The sequence below is a fragment of the Hesperophylax consimilis genome, chromosome 19 (assembly GCF_061612785.1).
Source record: "Hesperophylax consimilis isolate HC1 chromosome 19, BYU_Hcon_1.0, whole genome shotgun sequence".
Classification (NCBI taxonomy): Eukaryota; Metazoa; Arthropoda; class Insecta; order Trichoptera; family Limnephilidae; genus Hesperophylax; species Hesperophylax consimilis.
This window is the reverse complement of record NC_142854.1, coordinates 41,011-62,967: the sequence shown is the minus strand read 5'-3', so window position 1 is coordinate 62,967 and position 21,957 is coordinate 41,011. Positions and strand designations below refer to the sequence as shown.

The 21,957-nt window shown below is 35.8% G+C and overlaps 1 protein-coding gene across 6 annotated transcripts in view; it reads left to right on the top strand.

Moving 5' to 3' along the window:
- Ctl2 (Choline transporter-like 2) overlaps positions 1 to 19,303 on the top strand; it is a 123,558-nt gene extending 104,255 nt beyond the window's left edge. For all 6 annotated transcript variants that reach the window (XM_089643206.1, XM_089643207.1, XM_089643202.1 and 3 more), the window contains exons 9-13: positions 4,519 to 4,681; positions 6,083 to 6,194; positions 8,534 to 8,687; positions 15,433 to 15,950; positions 16,122 to 19,303. In XM_089643206.1, the coding sequence (XP_089499332.1) occupies positions 4,519 to 4,681; positions 6,083 to 6,194; positions 8,534 to 8,687; positions 15,433 to 15,950; positions 16,122 to 16,222 (1,048 nt within the window). In that variant the 3' untranslated portion in view covers positions 16,223 to 19,303. The remainder of the gene's footprint in view (positions 1 to 4,518; positions 4,682 to 6,082; positions 6,195 to 8,533; positions 8,688 to 15,432; positions 15,951 to 16,121) is intronic.
- Positions 19,304 to 21,957: the final 2,654 nt, after the last annotated feature.

The window sequence follows — 21,957 nt, the reverse complement described above, 5'->3', positions numbered from 1 at the left end:
TTTGCCTGCAGACCCCGTATTCGGGATTTACCCGAAACATAGGATTTGAATTCAACCAATCAGAGGGCCTAGATCGTCGAGACGCTGGCGTAATAATACTACCAGATAACGATGTACTGACTCGGCTAAAACAACTGGATCAAAGTAAGAGCGGAGGTCCTGATAATATCCCACCTGTTTTCTTAAAGAATTGCGCCACTACTCTTGCATATCCACTACATTTTCTTTTCAACCAGTCATTACAAACAGGACACTTTCCTGAAAAATGGAAATACAGTTTCCTCACCCCGATATTTAAAAAAGGATACAAAAATGATGTGAGCAATTATAGACAGATCTGCCTTTTATCAACTATTCCAAAATTGTTTGAGAAACTTCTTTTGAATAAAATCATTCACTCTACCAAGCCAGTAATTTCACCTAACCAACATGGTTTCACTTCAGGAACATCTACGTACCTTGTCCAATCTTTTAATATACCAAAACGATATATCCGAATCCTTGTCTAAGAAGTTACAAGTTGATTCAGTCTATACTGATTTCAGCAAAGCATTCGACAAAGTTAATCATGATCTGTTGTTAAAAAAGCTTAATAAATTAGGAAGAGAAGGGTATTTATACATGTGGTTTAACAGTTATTTAAGTAATAGGCAATTGGCCGAAAATTGATGACTTTATTTAATAAAAATTTATTCCTACCAGCGGTGTCCCCGAAGGGTCACATTTGGGAACAATTTTATTTTTGATATTTGTGAACAATGTGCTCACTATTTGTGAACGATGTGCTCACTATTTGTAAACGATGCTCACTATCTTCAACGATGTCGAAGTTTCAATATTCAATGTTTCAAATATACAAAGCTATAAGAAATCTTAATGACTGTCAAACATTGCCAAAAAACTTGTTTAAACTTTTTGTTTGGTGCCAAGAGAACTATCTACAACTATATACAAGCTAATGTCTAATTGTGAGATTTCATAGAATAAAAAATCCAACAATTTATGATTACTCCATCAATGATGAAGATCTAACCGCTGTAACCGAGTTGAATGATTTAGGTGTAAACTTTGATCAAAAAATGATTTTATAAACCGTATTGAAATTACATCAAATAAAGCTTTGAAAATATTGGGTTTTGTAATAAGAATTTGCAGCCAATTTAAAAGTATTCAAACTAATAAAAATGTGTATATGTCATTGGTTAGGAGTCAAATTGGGTACAACTCGACAGTGTGGGCACCTAGTTACGCTAGTCATTCACTCACGATAGAAAGAATTCAAAATAAATTCTTAAAATTTATTAATTTCAGAATGGGTATTACAAGGGAATGTGTCAACTATGATTATCTACTGTGTCAACTCAATTTATTAAAATTATCTGAATGCAAATTATCCTCGCAAACCAACATCGAGGCATTATGTACCGTTCTATTGTGATATATCCAACACAGAATCACAATTCTATACCCCCGTTCACCGTATACAAAATTTGGGTAATGACTATAAAGATGTTGTTTATTGTTTTTCAATACATCTTTCACCAAATATAAAATATTTGAAGACCCCAAGGCAAGAAGTTGTTAACTTACATTTTCGTAAAAAATGAGTTAGAATGCTCTCTAAACTAATTCGCATACGCTCTTTCCAATGAACACCATGCCAGAGCTTAAAAACGGCAAGAACATGCTTAAATCAATGTGATAACATGTTAACTACGTGTTTCTGTGACATTAAGTTGATAAAATCAGGGCAAGAACTTGTTAACTACTAAGTTAGCAAGTTCTTGCCGTAATTCTGTAATTAACAACTTCTTCCCATCTACATTGGTTTAGATTTCTATGGTTAACATGTTATTCACTCACTTTAACGTTTACCTTGGTGGTTTTAAAAAGTTTTGCAGTGCGTGTTTTTTATTTAAAAATCATCGAAAATGAGTTCCAGAGGTGAAAAAATGGTGAAGATGTGTCAAAAATTGATCAGGTAAGCTGTATAAAACATTATCGTTCATCTTAATTTATCCTTAAAGTAGTTTGAAGATGGGTGAATCATTTTTGTTTTGGTGTTTTTCTGTCTTAAAGTCAACAATTTTTTATTGTAATGCTTATTAATTTGTTTCAGGAAGTGTTCAAGAGTCCACTAATTTAGTACAACCTGAGAAGCATTTAGAAATACCTCAAAATAATGTAATTTTAATGGATGGTAAATGCAAAAAAAATGTTTTACTCTGTGACTCTGAATATTCTTTTATGTTTTCTTATGTTTTGAATTCCTTCATTAATGCTTTACAATATTTCGTTTCAGAAAGTGTTCAAGACTCTTTGACTGGTGTTGAGTTTGGGATATTATTAGGAATATCTCAACATGATGTCATGTTAATGGTAGGTAAACATAAAAATACTTTATCGTGACACTAAATTCTTTTGAACATTGAACTAAAAATGATTATTTTATTGTACTTTGTATTTTCAGAAGATAATCAGAGTAGTCTAGAGTATATCGCTACTACCACTGGTACAGGAGATATAATTTTGGAATACGTACAACAAGATGAGATACTCAATACTTTAAATCAAACTCACCAGTTTGATACTCAATACTTTAAATCAAACTGGTGAGTTTGATTTAAAGTATTGAGTAAATTGCACCTCGCATCCGATTTGTCAATCCCAAAACTGTATGAGCTCTATAATATGTTTTGTGGAGAAAAAGAGTATGCCCCTGTTTCGTTGAATCGTTACACTAGGATCTTTACAGAGGATTTCAACTTGTCGTTTGGTGTGCCTAAGACAGACACTTGTGGGACTTGCGATAGCAAAAAATCTGACCAAATTCATGTAAATATGTACAAAGCTGTATTTGAAATGCAAAAACATGATAAGAAAAAGGCATCTGAATGTGATGAAACTTGTTGCATCACATTTGATTTGGAAAAGACGCGACCTCTCCCAAAGATATCCACAAACGTGGCTTTCTATTTAAGAAAACTGTGGCTCTATAATTTGGGAGTACATTGTGTGACAAAGGAGTTAAATAGGGCATATTTACATGTTTGGATTGAAAACGAAGGGGGCAGAGGGAGCGAGGAAATTGCCAGTTGTTTAATGGCCTTTGTCAACACCATGCAACTTCAGAGCAACAAGTCTCACCTTATTGCTTGGAGTGACTCTTGTGCCGGTCAAAACAAAAATATAAATTTGATTATTTTCTGGCAATATTTAATTCTAGCAAAAAAATTCAAAATAATTGACCATAAATTTCCTGAGGTTGGTCACTCACATATGGACTCTGATAGAGATTTTGCATTGGTAGAAAAAAAAATTAATAGATGCCAGTCCATTCAATCAGTGGACCAATATGTAAATTTAATGATGTCGGCTAACACAAAAAATATACCCACCGTGACAATGATGGCTGATAAGTTTGTTAATATTAAAGAATAAGGGCAGCAATTGAACTTTATACACAATACAAAAAACACTATCGGAAAAAAGGTTAACTTTCAAAAAGGAATTCGCTGGATAAGAGTGGAGGAATTCGGGATTTATAAATATAGTGAATCACTCTCCGAAGAAGAGCCTTGGAAAGAAGTGGATCTTAAAAAAAAGGTGTGAAACATTATCTTCCCCGCCAATGCTGTCATCAAAAGTGAGAGATAACAAAGAAATCGATGCGGCCAAATGGAATGATATCCAAAAATTGTTACCATACCTGGATGAGGTTTTTCGTGGATTTTTTAAGTCTCAAAAAAAAAAAAAATTGACACATGCTCTGCTACCTTTTCTTTTCAATAATAATTAATATTTAGTTACTTTATATCAAAAAAAAATGTTTAATTTCTTTGATTAAATAAAACAACAAGAATTTAACATGTTCTTGCCTTTCAATTCTGTATCTTCCTCACCTATCCCTGAAGATGGCATGAACATGTTAACTACATTTTTTTGTAGAAAACATGTTTATTTTAACTTTTAGACTGCAAAAGTACTTAATATTAATAGATGTAATGTAAATTTGGTTTGTTTACTACACCATGAAGGATCAGTACATTGTATATGACATTCAAATAAAAAATTATAAGGCAAAACGCAAAAGTCTAAATATCTCAGAATGCCTTCAATGTAAGTTAACAACTTCTTGCCTTGGGGTCATCATTTATTGTTATTAAGTTTAATTTGTAGAACTCCATTTTATTTTTTTATTTTTTATATATTCAATAATATTGTTATTGGGTTTATAAAAACAGTTTATTTTTAAACAAGTTCTGCTGTGTAATTATTATTACGCGTGACAGCTGTTTCGCCCTCTGAAGGCACTATCAAACTGTCAGTTTTCAAATTTAGTTGGTTGTTGGGCGCTCGGGAGCACATATTAGTGGCTGGCCACCACTAGGTTCCACTGTAGGGTGTTTTGCTATCTGGGTCGTATATCCAAGCTAGGACAGGCGGTGGTCGGCACAGTAGAGGTTAAATAACACCTGTTGGGATCATCTGTTGAATGAGTGTAACTAATGATTCCAGGGCTGTGGGAAGCATCAAGTCCACCCTGTTCTTCCCCATCTTCCCGTGGGCCTTTGAGGTGTGTGTGCTCGGACTGGGCGTGGTGGTGTGCCTCTACTTGGCCTCCATCGGGGATAACAACTACAAGGCGGCTGGTGTCAAAAACTGCAGTTGCGATTATGCCGTACGTATAATGTTACCATTACCAATTACTGGAATCCGGACAAAAGAGAGGACATCGCGAGACAATTCATACAGACCATTTTATTAAGTACATTCTAGAAAGGGTACATTTATTAATTTTAAGCTGAATTTTCCAGTTCAAAATATTAATTTTATCAGAAGGCGGATTATGTCTGACCTTTTTCTATTAAATATAAATAACATGCATAATGATATTTGCAGCCCTCAATTCTCACCAAAATAAACCAGAAATACGAGACAAAATGCTACCTCTTATTACGGTCACTCATCTAGAAATTGACTATATAATTTTGGTATGGATTTAGGAATGTTGTAGACATATTTAGAGATTCCGTATTAGTGATGAAGCGAAATCTTCAAAAATGCCTTGCTGAAATGTACGAGTTTACGACTCATTTTATATTGTACGCAGGCATTTAGTTGCCGCTTACGTTTAAGCCACTTCAAACATATTTCATAATTCATTATTTTTGTCTCTTGTAATATTCCGTACCTTACGAGTATGTAGGTATATTCTTATATGTTATTCTTTGTTTTATATTATAAGTCAATATATGACTATTAGTTGTTAAATATTGCACTCATTCCTTTTAAATTTCCAGTTCATTTGCTTTTATAATATTAAAACACAAGGACGGTCCTGTGACACTGTAGAGTTTTTAAAATTGATTATCATGGTAAAACAGTAAATGACATCTGTTGACAACATTACACATCCCTCTAAAATGAAACATTAGTATTAGCTAATTTGTATTAAAGGCAATCCAAGGCGATTTAGGGAGAGTCGTGGTGGGGGTAAAATCTTCTCTACACACCCGCCCCTGCCACACTGATTGTGCAGTAAAGTCTTTATTAGCCACCTTACAAACCTAGTATTAATCCTTGCTGATCCTAAATTAATCTTGAACTTGGTTTTGACTTGGCGTTATTAATTATTCATATACTTTATTTATTTGTTTTTACATGTATACATAACATAATAAACTGAGTACGAACGATATAAGCAGGTACAATACAAGTTGTCATGGAGAGTCCTGTTGTACAAAGGAGTTCAATAATTAATTGTATATAATACCAAAGAGTACCAGATAAGTACTTGAAGTATTATGAATGTAGTTGCAGGGCAATGTGTAGTAACTGTGTTGATATTTATAAAAATAAAACATTAGTAGTTTGTTGTAAAGCATTTTTGTATTTAGTTTATTACGCCAGATGGTGTTTTATTACTGTGATAAAAGGTGCACATGAAGAAGTATGACAGATCTGATGATGTATGGAAAGTTGCACATGGAGATAAGTGTATTTTAGTAATATAATTAAAGTAAGTTTGTTTAGTAAAGTACATTTGTAATGAACAATAGCTTATGTTGTTCTCTACCAGGAGGGAGATGTATGCACACCCACCGAGTTTGTGGATGACTGTAAGAGTTGCAAAGATGCCATCTGCCACTTTGTGGGCATCACCAATCCGCAGTACGTCTACTGGATGCAAGGTATGCACTAATATATGTAACATTTATGACTTCCTATACATTGACTGTCTCTCCTAACAATGCAAACAAAGCAATGCTTCCGGAATGGTCAACAAGGACAGAAATAACTTGCTGTGTTTGTAAATTTGAAATGGATAATGTGCTTGTTTACTGGCTACACAAATTGATAGCCTTTCATTAAGGTAAATGATAAAGGACCTAGGACTCTTCCTTGAGGGATTCCAAATCCGAATAGGTGGGTTCGCTCAATATATTATTAATTTTTACCAACCATTCTTTATTTACTGTTCCTTGGATTCCAATATTTTTGATTAGTTTCCTGTGGCATATGCATCAAAAGCTTTTCGTAAGGCAATAAATATACTTAGATATTTCGACGGTCCTAAAGAACAATGTCGGATGTGCAAATTTGTAGTTTCGTAGAAGAGCTGTTTAAAGTTTCGTTTCTGCATTTTTACTGTTTTTGATAATATATTTCTGCAATTAAATAAATAGGGATAAATGAAAAATATCAAACAACACTATATTTCTAGGTCTTAAAAACAGTAAAAATGCAGAAACGAAAGCTCTGCAGTGAAACTACAAATTTGCACATCCGACATTGTTCTTCGGCACCGTCGATTTATTTCCCGGGTCAAGAACATTATACGAGGGTGGTCTGAAATGTTTCCGACCTAACAATGAAACAAGAATTTTATTATTTTCTACATAGTCTCCTTGTAACTCTACACACTTCTCCCAGCGATGCTCCCATCTCTAACCCGTCCAAATAGTACTCGGCATTTTTCTCTGCAAAATATTTGTTCACAAAGGTGATTGCCTTCTCATTTGACGAAAATCTCTGTCCTCCGAGCGCAGTTTTTAGATTAGGGAACAAAAAGAAGTCACTTAGGGCTAGATCTGGTGAGTAAGGTGGATTGTTGTCATGGCAACAGCTGAGGAGTGAGACGGCGCCTTGTCTTGGTGAAACAGGATTTTCTTTTTCTGCAAATGTGGCCATTTTTCCGCAATTTCTGCCTTCAGCTTGTCAAGTAATGTACGTAGTATGCTCCTGTAATAGTTTTTCCTTTTTGAAGATAATCAATTAAGATTACTCCATGACTATCCCAAAAAATAGTCGCCATCACTTTCCCAGCCGAGAAAAAAGTTTTTGCTTTTTTTGGAGCCGGTTCCCCCTTTGCAGTCCAGTTTTGACTGTATTTTTGTTTCGGGCGTATAATGGTGTATCCAAGTTTCGTCTACAGTAATTAATCGGCGCCAAAACTCGGATTTATTGCGCCTAAACTGAGCAAACAGAACGTTGGAAATGTTCATTCGAACACGTTTTTGGTCTGACGTGAGCAAACGCGGCACCCAACGACGGCGCGGACAGGTTTCTCATGTCTAAATCTTGATTTAATATGTGACAGACACATTTTTTGGACATTTTAATAACATCTGCTATCTCTTTCACTATAATTCGGCGGTCGTCTAACACTATTTGGTGAAGTTTAGCAATGTTATCGTCAGTATTTGCAGTTTTTGGACGTACCGAACGTTCATCGTCTTCCAAGCTCTTACGGCCATAAATAATAATATTGGACAAATTGTATAGCGCCGCTTTTGTGAGATATCACCTCAGGGGCGCGTTTAAATTCAGCTGCCCAAAATTTCACTGTGGTAAATGATGGTGCAGAGTCCCCATACACAGAGTCCAACTCATCTTTGATTTGCGTAGGCGTAATATATATATGGCGATACCCAATTTTTTCCATTTTCCCAAAAACACACACATCGACTCACTCAAACGACTGTCAACTAAAAACTGCGCGTCTAAAATGGCCGAAACTTTGGTGAGTAACTGTCAAAAGATGCACTACTACATTCACTAGCTTTTATTGACGAGTACCGCCATCTTTGCGTTGAGGTCGGAAACTTTTTAGACCACCCTCGTATAATGTCGAGGTTATTTTCGCAATTCCATCTTGTGTGCCTAACTTTTCTCTGAAACTGAATTAATTATTTTATTTGATGTGAAGCACTTAGTTAATTGTGATTTTATGACTTTTTCAAATATTTTAGCAACGTTTGATGTAATAGAAATAGGACAAACCGATTGTATTACTACATCATCAGATTGCAGTGTAATTAAATTGTGTATGGATAAGTTGCAACACTCTAACATAAGGCTGTTTCTAGCAAATATCTGACCTCCTAATTATTTCCCACATCAGGTTGTTAATTGTAAATCATTTTCTACTACAAACCCCTTTAAAAGAAAAAAAAACAGCGGAAGTTATTTTGTTGTGTATACAAAAAGTTAATTTCTTTCCCAGTGATCTAAATGTGGTAATTTGCAGCGATCAACATTTCGGGCTTCTTCTGGGCGGAGTTCTTCGTCCAGGGTGTTGGGGAAATGATTCTGGCTGGAGCATTCGCCACATGGTACTGGACCTTCAAGAAGTCAGACGTCCCGTTCTTTACGCTTACCAAGAGCGCGACCAGGACCATAACGTGAGTATTTCTCTACTTAACTAAGCGTAGCAAAGTCCTCTTTTAACTGTGCCATTTTGCATTTAGTCTGTTTGTAAATTGGTTTGTGGGTTCCATTTTCGTTTTCGAAAATCAGTATATTAGACTATGGTTCAGTAAAGGAGAAAAGATTATTTGTTTAAATTTGAAATCATTGTGTTTATTTGTACTTTATTATTCACATTTGTTCAATACTTTTGATACTCCAAGCAGGTTGGTTACAAGACAGTACCTACCATATTATTGTAACAATTCTATATCAACGTCCCAATATCACACTCCTATGTGACGGATTCAACAGCTAGGAAACAAATATGTACTCAACAGTATTTTGTCGGCTGAAAGAAAAAAAATATTTTGGATTTTTTATATTTATATTTTGTACCTACATACTGTGTCGATCAAATTCAACAATTTTTTTTAAATATGTGTTTTAAAAAGTCATTTCCTGCACTATTTATAAGTATAATTTCTTAAATATTGTTATACATATATGTATGTAAAAGCCTTAATAGGCGTAAATAAATAAATATTATGGTACCTGCTTGCCTGAAGAATGTTTGAAAAAAGAATTCTCATTGAGGTAGTGATGTTTCTTTGGTAAAATTGTATAATAGTTTGACTATTCTATAGTTAGTAATAACATAGATCATATCGTCGCTGTTAAATCACGATGCGTTTCTACTGTGCTTTTAGATTTTTTCTAAATAATGTATCTTTCAAAAAATTTCTGTTACTAAACAAAGAGAGTTGTCAAACTCAACAAACTTAAAGTTTTATCTAACATAAGTGAATGAATAACAAACAAATATCAGTGAAGGAGTGATATATTAAATCAGTGAAACACTGTGCTTAATTTTATTTCTAAATAGTGCCAGTTACCGGCATTATCTGCCTCTAATAAAAATATTAATTCAGTTACCAAACAAAGAAAATAAACAATCTTATGGTTCTTAACCTTTTGAACGCGTTAATTTGCTCCGTTTTATCTATACCCGTACGCGGTACATATTTTCAAATACCTATGCACGCAATTAAATGTCAAATTATAGCATTCTGGCATTATTTATTGGACTATATAGACAGAACAGATTATTCTCCACAATATGAAAACAAATCCTCGTGTTTCAACACTCTTAGATGTTTATAAAAACAAAAACATAAAATTTCATACAAAGACGTACCGTATCTTTTGAATGTGGTCCCGCCATTCACTCGCCGTGTGTGTACTTAGGCCACTGCGTTGATAGACATAAGTGGGACACCATGATCACTTATCATTTTTAGTTCTGAAAACTTTTTCTCAAACTCTTTTCTAAACTCAACACTTAAAAATAACACATAAATTTTATATCACTTAATAAATATTGTTTTTTAAGCACTTTAGAGGAATCTCTGTCTGTCACATTTTTTTGGAACTATGGTAAACTTTAAAACAGGGTTCGATACATAAAGACACACCACATTCTTTACATACGTATCTCGTTAACTGCATTTTTTTATTTTTCAATCGGCATACACGACATCGTCTACGCGGTTTTTTTATTTTGCCAGTTGATGGAATCAATTCGGCCATATGCTTAGCGGCATATTTAGGCAAAACCCGAAACGGGTTGAGGTGGGCTGATGTATTAGGCTCTGGTATTTGAGAAATCTCTGGTTTATATTTCTCAACTAGTTGCATAATAACCGCCAATTGAAAATCTGCTAGAGATTTTTTTATACCTGTCACTTGGGTGTACAAAATAAATGAATTCAATAAATATAGGTCAAGTATGTGAAAAAATACTTTTTTATACCATTTTATGGTCTTCCTCATACAGGATAAACTGCTCAGCATCATGTCGCTTTTGTCAACAGCTCCCATAGATTTATTGTAATCAATGACACAGGCAGGCTTGCGAATGGGTTGTTTAGTTTGGTGATTTATTTTACTGGTTTCCTTAAATGAGTTATCGTGCAAGGTAGTTAGCATATGTACATCCCTTTTATCACACCATTTTAATGCTAAAAGGGGACCGCGGCTTTTTGACTCAAATTCGCCTTTTTTCAGTTTAATAAATTTTGGCATTTCCTTCCGGTTCTTTTTTACCGTCCCACAGGCATTTGTTTTTTTCGAATGCAAAAAATTGAATAAATTTGGACTTGAGTACCAATTGTCACACCATAAATTGTGCCCTTTGCCAAAATAATCAGTTAGGAGTGTAGTAACAACAGCGCCGGTTATTCCCAAGTTTTGTTCATCTGTAATTTCCGTGCCTTCTCCGCAGTAAATTATGAAATCTAGAATGTATCCAGTTTTCACATCACACAAAACAAACATTTTGATTCCAAAGCGATGTCGTTTTGATGGAATATATTGCTTAAAAATTAGCCTACCCTTGAAAACAATGATACTTTCATCTATACATAGGTCTTCATAAGGTATCACAGACTCCTTAAATAGTGTTCGGGTGTGATTTAAAACTAACCTTATTTTATAAAGACGATCTATAGGAAGCGAATTTGAGTCACAGAAATGTAAATTTTGCAACAACAATTGATATCGGTCTCTACTCATGATCTGGCCAAAAATAGGGGAACTTAGAAATATATTTGTACTCCAATACTCTTCAATAGTCAAATGTTCGTTTCTTGTCATAAGCATGGTTATTGCAAAAAATAGATACATTTCTTCAATACTTGTGTCCTTCCACTTATGAATTCGTGACTTCGCACCAAATTCCTTTGAAATGAGAAGAAAAGTATGGTAGTCGTTTGTTTCTCGAACAATTTCATTCATAATCGAGCGATTTAAAAAATGTTCAAAAAAATCACTTTCTGTTGAATTTTCGTTAAATTGTACAGAAACGCCGGATTGAAAATCATCAAATTCGTGTACTATTGGAATATGAGGTCCAGACACCCAGGAGTGTAGCACTTCTTCACTTACAGACTCATTCGCTTGAGTTTCTGTATCTGAAAGTTCCGAAGGTTCAAATTCATCTTCGGACATTTCATAATCAGAATCCAAAACGTTCAATATATTTTCAATTTCATCATCTTCCAAACTATGGGCCATTTTTTATCCGAAAAATCAAATGAATTAAAAAACTAAAAACTTGTGAACGTTTCCTAATAAATTTTGAAATAGTATATAAAACACGAAAATAACACGCACTTTAGTAATATATAACTAATACATATATATAACAAAATATATTTAAATTAATAAAGTATATAGTAAAGTCAATAACTCAGTTTTGTAACACAGTAAAATGTTAAAAAATACGCGCAATCGGCACAATATGGTCACTCGTGGATACAGTAAAATTGAATTTGCTAGACGAAACACAAGAAATCAAAAAAAAAATGATTTCTGAAGTGAACAAATTAATTTGAATTTTTCATAATAATTCAATATTACAGCAGAACACAGAATGTTATCGGCGCAGATTCCACAGATCAACTCGGCGCGCGCAAGCGCAGATAACATACTAGTACTAACGCCATCCGTTGACAAAATTGTGAACTAAAGCACTCAAAGGCGCGAAGAGGCGCACTTGATTATGGATCTTTTTTTATGAAATACAATTTTATTTTTGAGAAATACTTGTAGATGTCAGCATCGTGATAGTTCTACGAATGTCCAAGCGAGCAAGAAATACATTAATGACGAAAGAGCGCTGGAATATCGGCCGTCAAAGTTTCCGTATCAACTGTTGATACGGCCGCGTGTGAGTATAGACTTTTTGCCGTAACAACAGTTGATACGGCCGCGTGCAAAAGATTAAACACAAGTTAATCGAATAACCTATATTAGGGAAGTTGTTCCACTCAAGTGTAACGTTTAATATAAAAAACAAACGTTAAAATAACAAGCATTTGCATTTCAACGTGAACTGCGCCGCTGTTTTGTAAACACATTTTTTTCTTTTTTCAAACATTTTTTAAAAACATTTCCTCAACACTGATTTCTCCAAAGCCTTTGACAAAGTCAATCATTCAATTCTCATGGCCAAACTTTATGCTACAAGCATTAGAAAGAAACCCTTTGTTATCATTCTTTCACTCTTACTTGAGTGATAGAAAACAAAGGGTTAAAATAAATAACTTTGAATCCTTTAACATTGACGTAACTTCCGGCGTTCCCCAAGGAGCCCATTTGGCTCCGCTTCTCTTTAACCTTTTTATTAACGATATCACTGAAGTTCTCTCTCACACACGCTCCTGGCTGTTTGCTGATGATAATAAGATTCTTAAGATAATTTTTAATAATAATTATTTAAATATTGAAGACAATATTAGTGATTTTTAAACGAAAATCTGAAACAGAAAAATCAGAAAAGGAAACGGTCACATCTGGGACTCGAACCCAGGACCCTTGTCTTTCCGGGACAATGCTCTACCAACTGCGCTAATGGGACCCTATCCTACTCGGTCACTTTTAACTGTATCATACTTCGAATAAGAACTACACTAATATTGTCTTCAATATTTAAATATTACAATTTGAGGTTTTACTCAATAAAGTTATTCCGAAAAACTTAATAATTATTTATTTTATAATATTTCGGGCAAGCCGCCCAGTGAAGCCAACATTACTGGAAAACATGTAAAAAAATGTAAAAAAATATTGTACCAAATAAAATAAAATAAATAAATTAAATCCTACCTTGACTGTATATGATATTGATTCATTTAATGATTGGTGCAAAATAAACTGCATGGAACTTAATGTTGATAAATACAAAATATTGCCCTTTTATAGAAACAAAAATCCTATCCAGTTTGATTTTAAACTAAATAGTGTTTGTCTCTCTACTGTCCCATCTATCAAGGACCTTTGGGTCACTCTAGACTGCAAACTTTCTTTCCGTGATCACATTAATAACATCGTAAACAAATCACTTAAACTACTCGGCTTCATTCATAGAATAACTTAAACATATAAGTACACTTAAAACTCTACACTGCTCGATGGTTCACCCTCACCTTGAATATGCTAGTGTCATTTAGTCTCCTTTTTATGCTGACCACATCTGTCACATGAAATCCGTACAGCATCGCTTCCCACGAGAAATTGCTTGGAGGATGGGACTTGAAAGAGGCGAGTACTCATTTGATGAAATTGAACAAACGTTGGAAAAACGAAGAAAAGATCTGATTTGCATATTCAAAAGTATTACTGACACACCTGCTTTGTTGCGGCTCATCAAGTTCAACGTCCCTTGCAATGAATTGCTGTTCCTCAATCAGCATTCCGCTAATTATGGTTTTCATTCTCCTATGTCCAGAATAGCGAGACTTGTCAACTCAACGTCAAGTCAAAGTACTTATTGAATTTTTTGGTGTAAGCCTGTCATTTTATTATTTTTTACAATCATTTTATTATGGTGACATTTTGGGATGGGTAAAAAGGGTGGGTAGGAAATTTGCAGGATTTTGTATTGACATTACACTTGTCCATTAAACCTGTGGATGCATACCTAACAATCCCCTATATATTGCGCGAACAGACATGTTTTCACAACGCTCAAATTTTACTATTTGCTGACGATATGAAGATATACGTTCCAATAAGCTCCGCGGACTGTTCTGCGCGTTTACAAGCAGATCTTGATCGACTGACGGATTACTGTCTCAGAAAAAAGCTTTTTATCAATATTTCTAAATGTTGCAAAGTCACATTCACACGTAACCGTGTGAAAATACATACTGCATGATTACACCATTTCTGGATCGATTTTAACAAATAAAGACTATGTGCGTGATCTCGGGGTTTTCTTGGACTCTAAACTTACCTTTGATAAACACGTTGATAACATTGTCACCAAAGCATCAAAAAGTCTAGGTTTTGTACTGAGAACATGCAAATTTTTCAAAAATACTAAGACATATCTGACTCTCTACAATTCACATGTTCGTCCTCACCTGGAGTACTGTTCACCGGTTTGGAACCCGCGCTATATTGTTTATGTTAACAGGTTAGAAAGAGTTCAGGAACGATTTCTCAAATTCCTCAATTTTAAATCATTTAACATATACAACTCTTACGACGAAATCGAGAAACATTTTCGAATCACAAAACTACTCAACAGGAGGATTGTCGCTGATCAGATGCTCTTGTATAAAATTATCAACTCTAAAGTTGACTGCCCGAAGTTGCTGAACAAAACAAATTTCCATGCGCCAATTCGATACAGCAGACAAAATACCCTTTTCTACATATATTGCATCTATATGTAGAAATCTATCATCACTACAGATTACTATCACTACAGAATTTCATTGTATCACATTCTAACTCATATTCACGACTGTTAAATTGATTGTACCTAATATTTTAATATTACTTGCGTGGCAACTTTTCCTTATCCCTCTCCTCCCCTTTCCCGTTCCAACCCAAGTCTATTTAAGTATAGTTATAATCACTTTTATTTATTGCTGTTTATGGTAGGCATATTATAGGTTTATCGTTTACAGGTTAGTTTTATGTTTCTGAATATATATCTGTGAACATTAATAATTGGTCTGTTTTTTTGTTATCCTGTTATGTATATTGTATTACTAAGACTGTTTATGTTCCTCAAATAAATAAATATGTATATTCTCGTTGATCATCATTTGTATATGTTCACCTTTCACTGCCATCTTTGTTTCTTGTTTGTGTACTGTTGTCCGTACATGAATAAATAAATAGTTGAGTAGGTTACAGATCCATAGTAAAGTTTTCCTATATTTGAAGGTACAATCTGGGCACTGTGGCTTTTGGTTCCCTCATCATCACCATCTGCCGCCTGATCCGCGTGTGTCTGGAGTACATTGACCAGAAGACCAAGCAGTTCGATAACCCCCTCAGCCGGGCCGTCCTTTGCTGCTGCAAGTGCTTCTTCGCCTGTCTCGAGAGCTTCCTCAAGTTCATCAACAAGAATGCCTACATCATGTGCGCCATCCACGGCAAGGGCTTCATCTCCAGCGCCAAGAGCGCCTTCTCGCTGCTCATGAGGAACATCGTCAGGGTGTTTGTTCTAGACAAGGTGACGGACTTCCTGTTCTTCCTCTCCAAGCTGGTGGTGTCGCTGGGCTGTGGCGCAGCAGCCTACTACGCGCTGACCGCACCCGCGCTGTACGACTGGACCGTCACGGGCAGACTGCATTACGACCTGGGGCCTGCGCTCATCGTGGGCGTGGGGGCCTATCTGATTGCGTCCGTGTTCTTCGGCGTCTATTCCATGGCTGTGGACACTCTCTTCTTGTGCTTCTGTGAGTACATATTCATATTATCATCGAATAACATGTTGCCTTAAATATTATCTTACACATCAACACATACAGTAACTAAAAATCTTACAATTCTAATATCTGGTCCCCTCATTTTAAAATTGAATGCATGCAGTTGGCAATACTTTCACAGGAATACTATAATAATTTCAGTGGAAGACTGCGAAAGGAACGACGGATCTCCGGAGAGGCCCTATTTCATGTCCAAGCGACTCATGAAGATTCTGGGCAAGAAGAATAAGAAGATAAACTGATACGGCCACTTCACCTACAGCTACTGCATTCGTTGATATTGATTGTGTAGATAAGCCAAATTACAGCATTTGTCCCAAAACTTCGCGTCTACATATTCTATTATATTGAGGTATTTGTCTGTACTTTAATTAGCTCATAAGTATTCACATAATACTGGTGCGATCTCCGCTGTCTGTCTTATCCCAAATAACTGCTCTGTATTATTACTTTTATTTGACAACCTCACAGAACAAATTAACAGAGAGTCACAAATATATTATATTTTTGAATGATACAGTAATAACCCGACTTAGAAAAGAAAGGGCGTCAGTAAACAATGTGTCAAATAAGATGTCATCCCTATGTCTCTTACTTGAAGGATATAACAAACATAACTTGACCATCTCTGATGCTTCTGTCAAAAACAACTCAATATGTAATGCTACATTATCTCTCACTTGCTTTAATTTAAAGTCCTGTTACTTTCTGTCGTAATTTGTGGCATATTTTAAAAATACCAAAGACAATATTATTCGAGTTCCTTTAATAACTATATTCTTGGTCACAGTACATAAAGATAAGATATATTTGCAGCCAGTATTTTTATGTCAGCCGGCTTCTATTTATAGGAAACTGTTTTACGACATGACTTGTAAACATTAAAATAATCTTAGTGCAGCAGACCCCTCTTCCTGCAGGACTTGGCCCTCATTCAGTTCAAATGTCGAAGGCCATGTACCTACAATTTGTTTTAATGTCTGGAAGGCAATCAGGTATATAATATGTTGCATGTAAAGTGTGTGTGTACTGTGAACCAATTGGGTTTCAAAAGCGGGCTTCTGCTGAAAAGATGTTTTTGTCAAGAATATGGATAGGTTTATGACACAATTAATGTTTTAACAATAAGTTTGTGTTATTTGTAAACCTATGAACTCACCAGATATACCAAAGAGGGTCCTGACCACCAAATCACAATGTTTAGTCAGAACGTATTAGTATCATATCGTCGTTCTGTACACAACAAACTCTGCATTAACTGTAACAAACTAATTGTTCAGAAGAATAATTAAAATGATGACGAATCGAATGGCATAACTTTGTCACCTTTGAGATGTTGCTCAACGACGATATATTGAAATAAGTCTTTTTAACAATCCTCATTTGCTCAGAATGATATTTAGGTTAATAGTGGTGTGGTCGCTTCCACCGGCTGAAATGTATACTTGGAGCTGGATACAATAACTACGTAAAGAGCACTAGCTGATTTTGCTCCCTGGTTCCTTGATAACTCAACACAATTCAATACACAAGTGATACATATTAGGTCATTAAAAGAGATGGAAAAAAAACTAAACTACAAAGCTAACCTACATAATCTAGTTTTTGAAAGTGTGTTGAATTATGAATTTGATGGATTATTCCGTCACCCTAAATAACCCTTCTTTACCTGCTGCCATACACATATTACTTTTGTTGATTTTATGGACAGAGCTGCATGCAAAAGTTTGAGCACTAGTTACAAGTTAAAAGTGAATGCTAAGCATTTCAACGTGTTTTACTCAAAACTAAAACTTTCAGTTCCTCAATTACTGCCATTATCTCAGACCAATAATGGATGGGCTCAATTATTATAAGCGAGATTAAAAATATTACAAAATCATGCGGCTAATTTCAGAACACAGTTTGTAATACTTTCTTGAAAGTACAAAAGAATCTGAATCCGAAAGGCTCAAACTATTAAAATATTGTAAGTTATATGAATAAGACACAACCATTTCAGCTGCTCTGAATTGAACTACTCACAAAAATCGCACCTATTGCAAAATCTTATCAGACACTAAAGCGATCTGTGTCTTTCGGATGTGCAGCGTGGTCACCCTGATCAACGCCTCATGATGAAGCCACCAGTCTCTTGAAACCGTCTCGAAAATCCGTGGAGCGGCAAAAGGGCTTAAATTTAGTTGTCGAGCAACATTTCACTCTCGAATCCCTGATTGCAGTAGTGCCACCACTTCGTCAGCAGTTGTGTCCATTTTAAGGGGGTTGTCTTCTAGCGCTAATTCACGATTGTTCTCTTCAACGTTCGTATAGTGAATGACTTACATTTGCTGCTCCTTTTATAGCCCAGAAAGATAACACGAGTTGTGGTACCTGTAAAGAGTACTCACGCAACATTTTTTAAAACGTCCCGTACTCGGAAAATTACTATCGTTCATGAAAATAAATTATTGTCTGCTAAGAGTTCCTTAAATGTAGTTTCAATTAATATCAATATTGATATGTATTGGCTCAGTTAAACTTACGCTTGAAACTTATTTTCAAAAGTGCGATTTTTGTGACGCCGAGTGTATTTATTGATATTTTTACTGTAATGGGTTGATACCACAATAATCATAGTTCAATCAGGAGAAGTCCATTTGACATTGTATCCATTGAGTGCCAAAATACACATGTGATTATTATTGCTTCGTCATCGATAGTGACATTGGTGACACTGTGTGGCATTTTTATTCCATTTTACAGAAACTGTATTTTTATATAAGATATTCACAAATTTTAAATCTAGATGTTATTTGTAATTTTATGTCATTTCTTTGTGAAAGATTTGAATAAAGGAAGAATGGATTACTATATACATTTTATACTACTTTAGATTTTATACAAATATTTACATACAAAACTAAGGACGGGTTGTTTCGGAGAATCTGAACAATTCATCAAATTTCAACGTTCATTTTCAAGTTCTGTGAAAGATTTTTTCAAGTTCTGTTTTTATTTCAGTTTTGTCAAGCAACTAGCCTACAATAATATAAAAACAGAACTTGAATAAGTCTTTCACAGAACCCGAAAATGAACGTTGAAATTTGATGAATTATTCAAATTCTCCGAAACAACCCGTCCTTAGTCTTTTTAATGTTGTTACGTATAAATATTTATTTTTTCTGTTGTGCATATTTAAGTTTTTAATCATCTACTTGTTTGCTTAAAGAAATCTTCTAGTTGGCTATGAATGTTATTAGTACAAAGCTTAGCACTAGTTACTAATTGGTTCAATTATATTATTTATGTTTGAATAAACAATAAGAAATAAATGAAAAAATTCAATGCCAGTATTTGACTAATTTCAGAATCCATTCACCCTTCCGATGTTGCGGAGCTGTGCGGGAATTAAACTTTTGCTGAAAGCACATAAGAAATACAATGCCTGTTTGTTCTTTGCTTAACACATTCGCTGCTAAGAAGTGTAAGAGAGGCAGAGCGCGTGCTTTTTTTTTTTTTTTTTTTTATATTTACTCCACACAGGAGGCCCTGAAGAAAATAATTTCCCTCGGGGCCTATGTCATCTTTGGGGATGCTGTGTGGAGGGTCTTTTTTTGGAGAGGAAGGAGTGAACATGGGTCTTGAAGAGTCCCATGTTGTAGGAGGGAGGAAACACAGAGGCCGGCAGTTCGTTCCACAGCCGAGCTGTTGAACTTAAGAACGAATCGTAGAAGCGACCCGTTCTCATGTGACAAGTGTCAACTGTGTACAAATGTTGGGCGCGCGTTTGGCGTGTATCCCGACTACGCACCGGTGCCGAAGGGATCAATGACGCTAGTTCCTCAGAGCATCTTCCATTGTAATACCGATAGAACGAGGACAGCATACCTACTTGACGCCTGTGCTCTAAAGATTGCAGTCCGTTTGTTAAGATTGGGGAATCTATCAAACGGACCGCCCGTTTCTGCACAGAGTCAAGGGTTTTTTTCAGGTATTTTGGGGCTCCAGACCAGAGATGGCTGCCAAATTCGACAGTAGGGCGCACTTGCGATTTGTACAGGGTGAGCAGTTGTGTACTATTAAAGTATCTGCGGGCCCTGTACAGTACGCCCAGCTTCTGAGAGGCCAACTTTACTCTGGCTTCGATGGAGCCCCCGTACCTGAGCTGGTCACTTATAGTTACACCAAGCATATCAATGGAAGGCCTGTTCGGAAGATTGCTTCCGTTGAAGGAGACTAGATTATCATTTGGATCCCTTTTAGACGTAATCAGACAGGATTGGGTCTTTGAAACATTAAATTCGACGAGATTATTTTTACCCCAGGAGGAAATACTCTCGAGATAACCGTCCATTCTCTGCTTCAAAGCCCTCCGAGCCGTTGGAGTTTGTGTGCCCTTTGGGGGCTTGTCAAACAAAAAGCTATCATGAACTGTACTGTCATCCGCGTAACAATGAATCGGTGCACATGTCAAAAGGTCATTGATGTGCAACAAAAACAAAGTCGGAGACAGAACCGATCCCTGTGGGACGCCAGCATTTATGGAGTGCGAGGAAGAGGTGAAACCGTCAGCAACCGCCTGAATCGACCTATCCCTTAAAAAGTCAGCAATCCACGTACACAGGGATGCGGGAAGTCCGTAAGAATGCAATTTGTTGACAAGTCCTCTGTGCCAGACCCGGTCAAAGGCCTTGGATATGTCTAGTGCGACCGTTTGGGTCTCACCGTGACGTTCCAGGCACCGCCCCCAAACATGCGTCACATACGCGAGAAGATCACCGCACGAGCGGTTCCGCCGGAATCCGTATTGACGGTCGTTGATAATTTTGTTCTTCTCGAGGTATGTGAGCAGTTTGTCGTTGATCACACGTTCCATCACTTTGGACAGAACTGATGTGATCGCTATGGGGCGGTAGTTGGCCGGGTTGGAGCGGTCACCTTTCTTGGGAATAGGGTGAATGACCGCTTTTTTCCAACCAGAGGGCACAGTGCCACACTTCAGGGACATTTTGAAGAGCTTTGTCAAAACTGGAACTATTTCCGCAGCACACCTCTGCAATACCAGGGCAGGTATTCCATCAGGTCCACTAGCTTTGTTAACATCGAGCCCCCGTATGACGTGGAGTACATCCCGATGCCGGATCCTCAGCTTTTTCATATAGAAGCCGCATTGAGGAACCGACGGCGGAACAGCACCCCCGTCGTCGAGGGTCAAGTTTTCCGCAAACATTTTCCCTAATAAGTTAGCCAAGTGTGCTAAATGGGTTAGAAGCAAAAGGATATCAGTTTCCATTCAAATCTACAGGGAAAGTGTGCGTTATCTGTCATTGACTGAAAGAGATAACATACATAGAAAGGAATAGTGGAATCTACACCGATTTCAAAGAAATCTGATGTGCCTCTGCCATTGATGTATTTATACTAGATTAGCCTTGTCTAGTTAAATCCATTTTAAAAATGACACCACATAGCGTACGTCATAAATATGGAGATGAACTTAACAACCCAACTCTGTTTAAACTCGTTGTACAAACTTTCAAACTCGTAAGCGAATTCAAGGAACAGCGTTCATTTTGTTACCGAGTTGTTGTTGTAATTTGAATACAAAACCGACACAAAAATAACATTTTTTGCTTAACCAGGTCTGAATCAGGTAAAGGACTAATAAATAACACAAAATGATTTTTATTTTCACATTTTAAGTTTTGGATTCTGTACACTACATATTGAACCAAAACGGGAAACGTACACATATTTACTATTGAGTAGAAGTTTTATGAATTTACAAAATTATTTAAATTAAATAGTATATAATTATCAAAGACAGCGTTTACTTTGTGGCTTGACACTTTAATCAAATGAAAAGTTATTTTGTTTTTAACCGCTTCGTTAGGTTTCAAGACAGCATTATAAAAAACTAGTCTAGGTACTTATTAATAATGAATAACATATAATATCAAAATAAAGCGAGAGAAATCATATTAGACGAGGACAG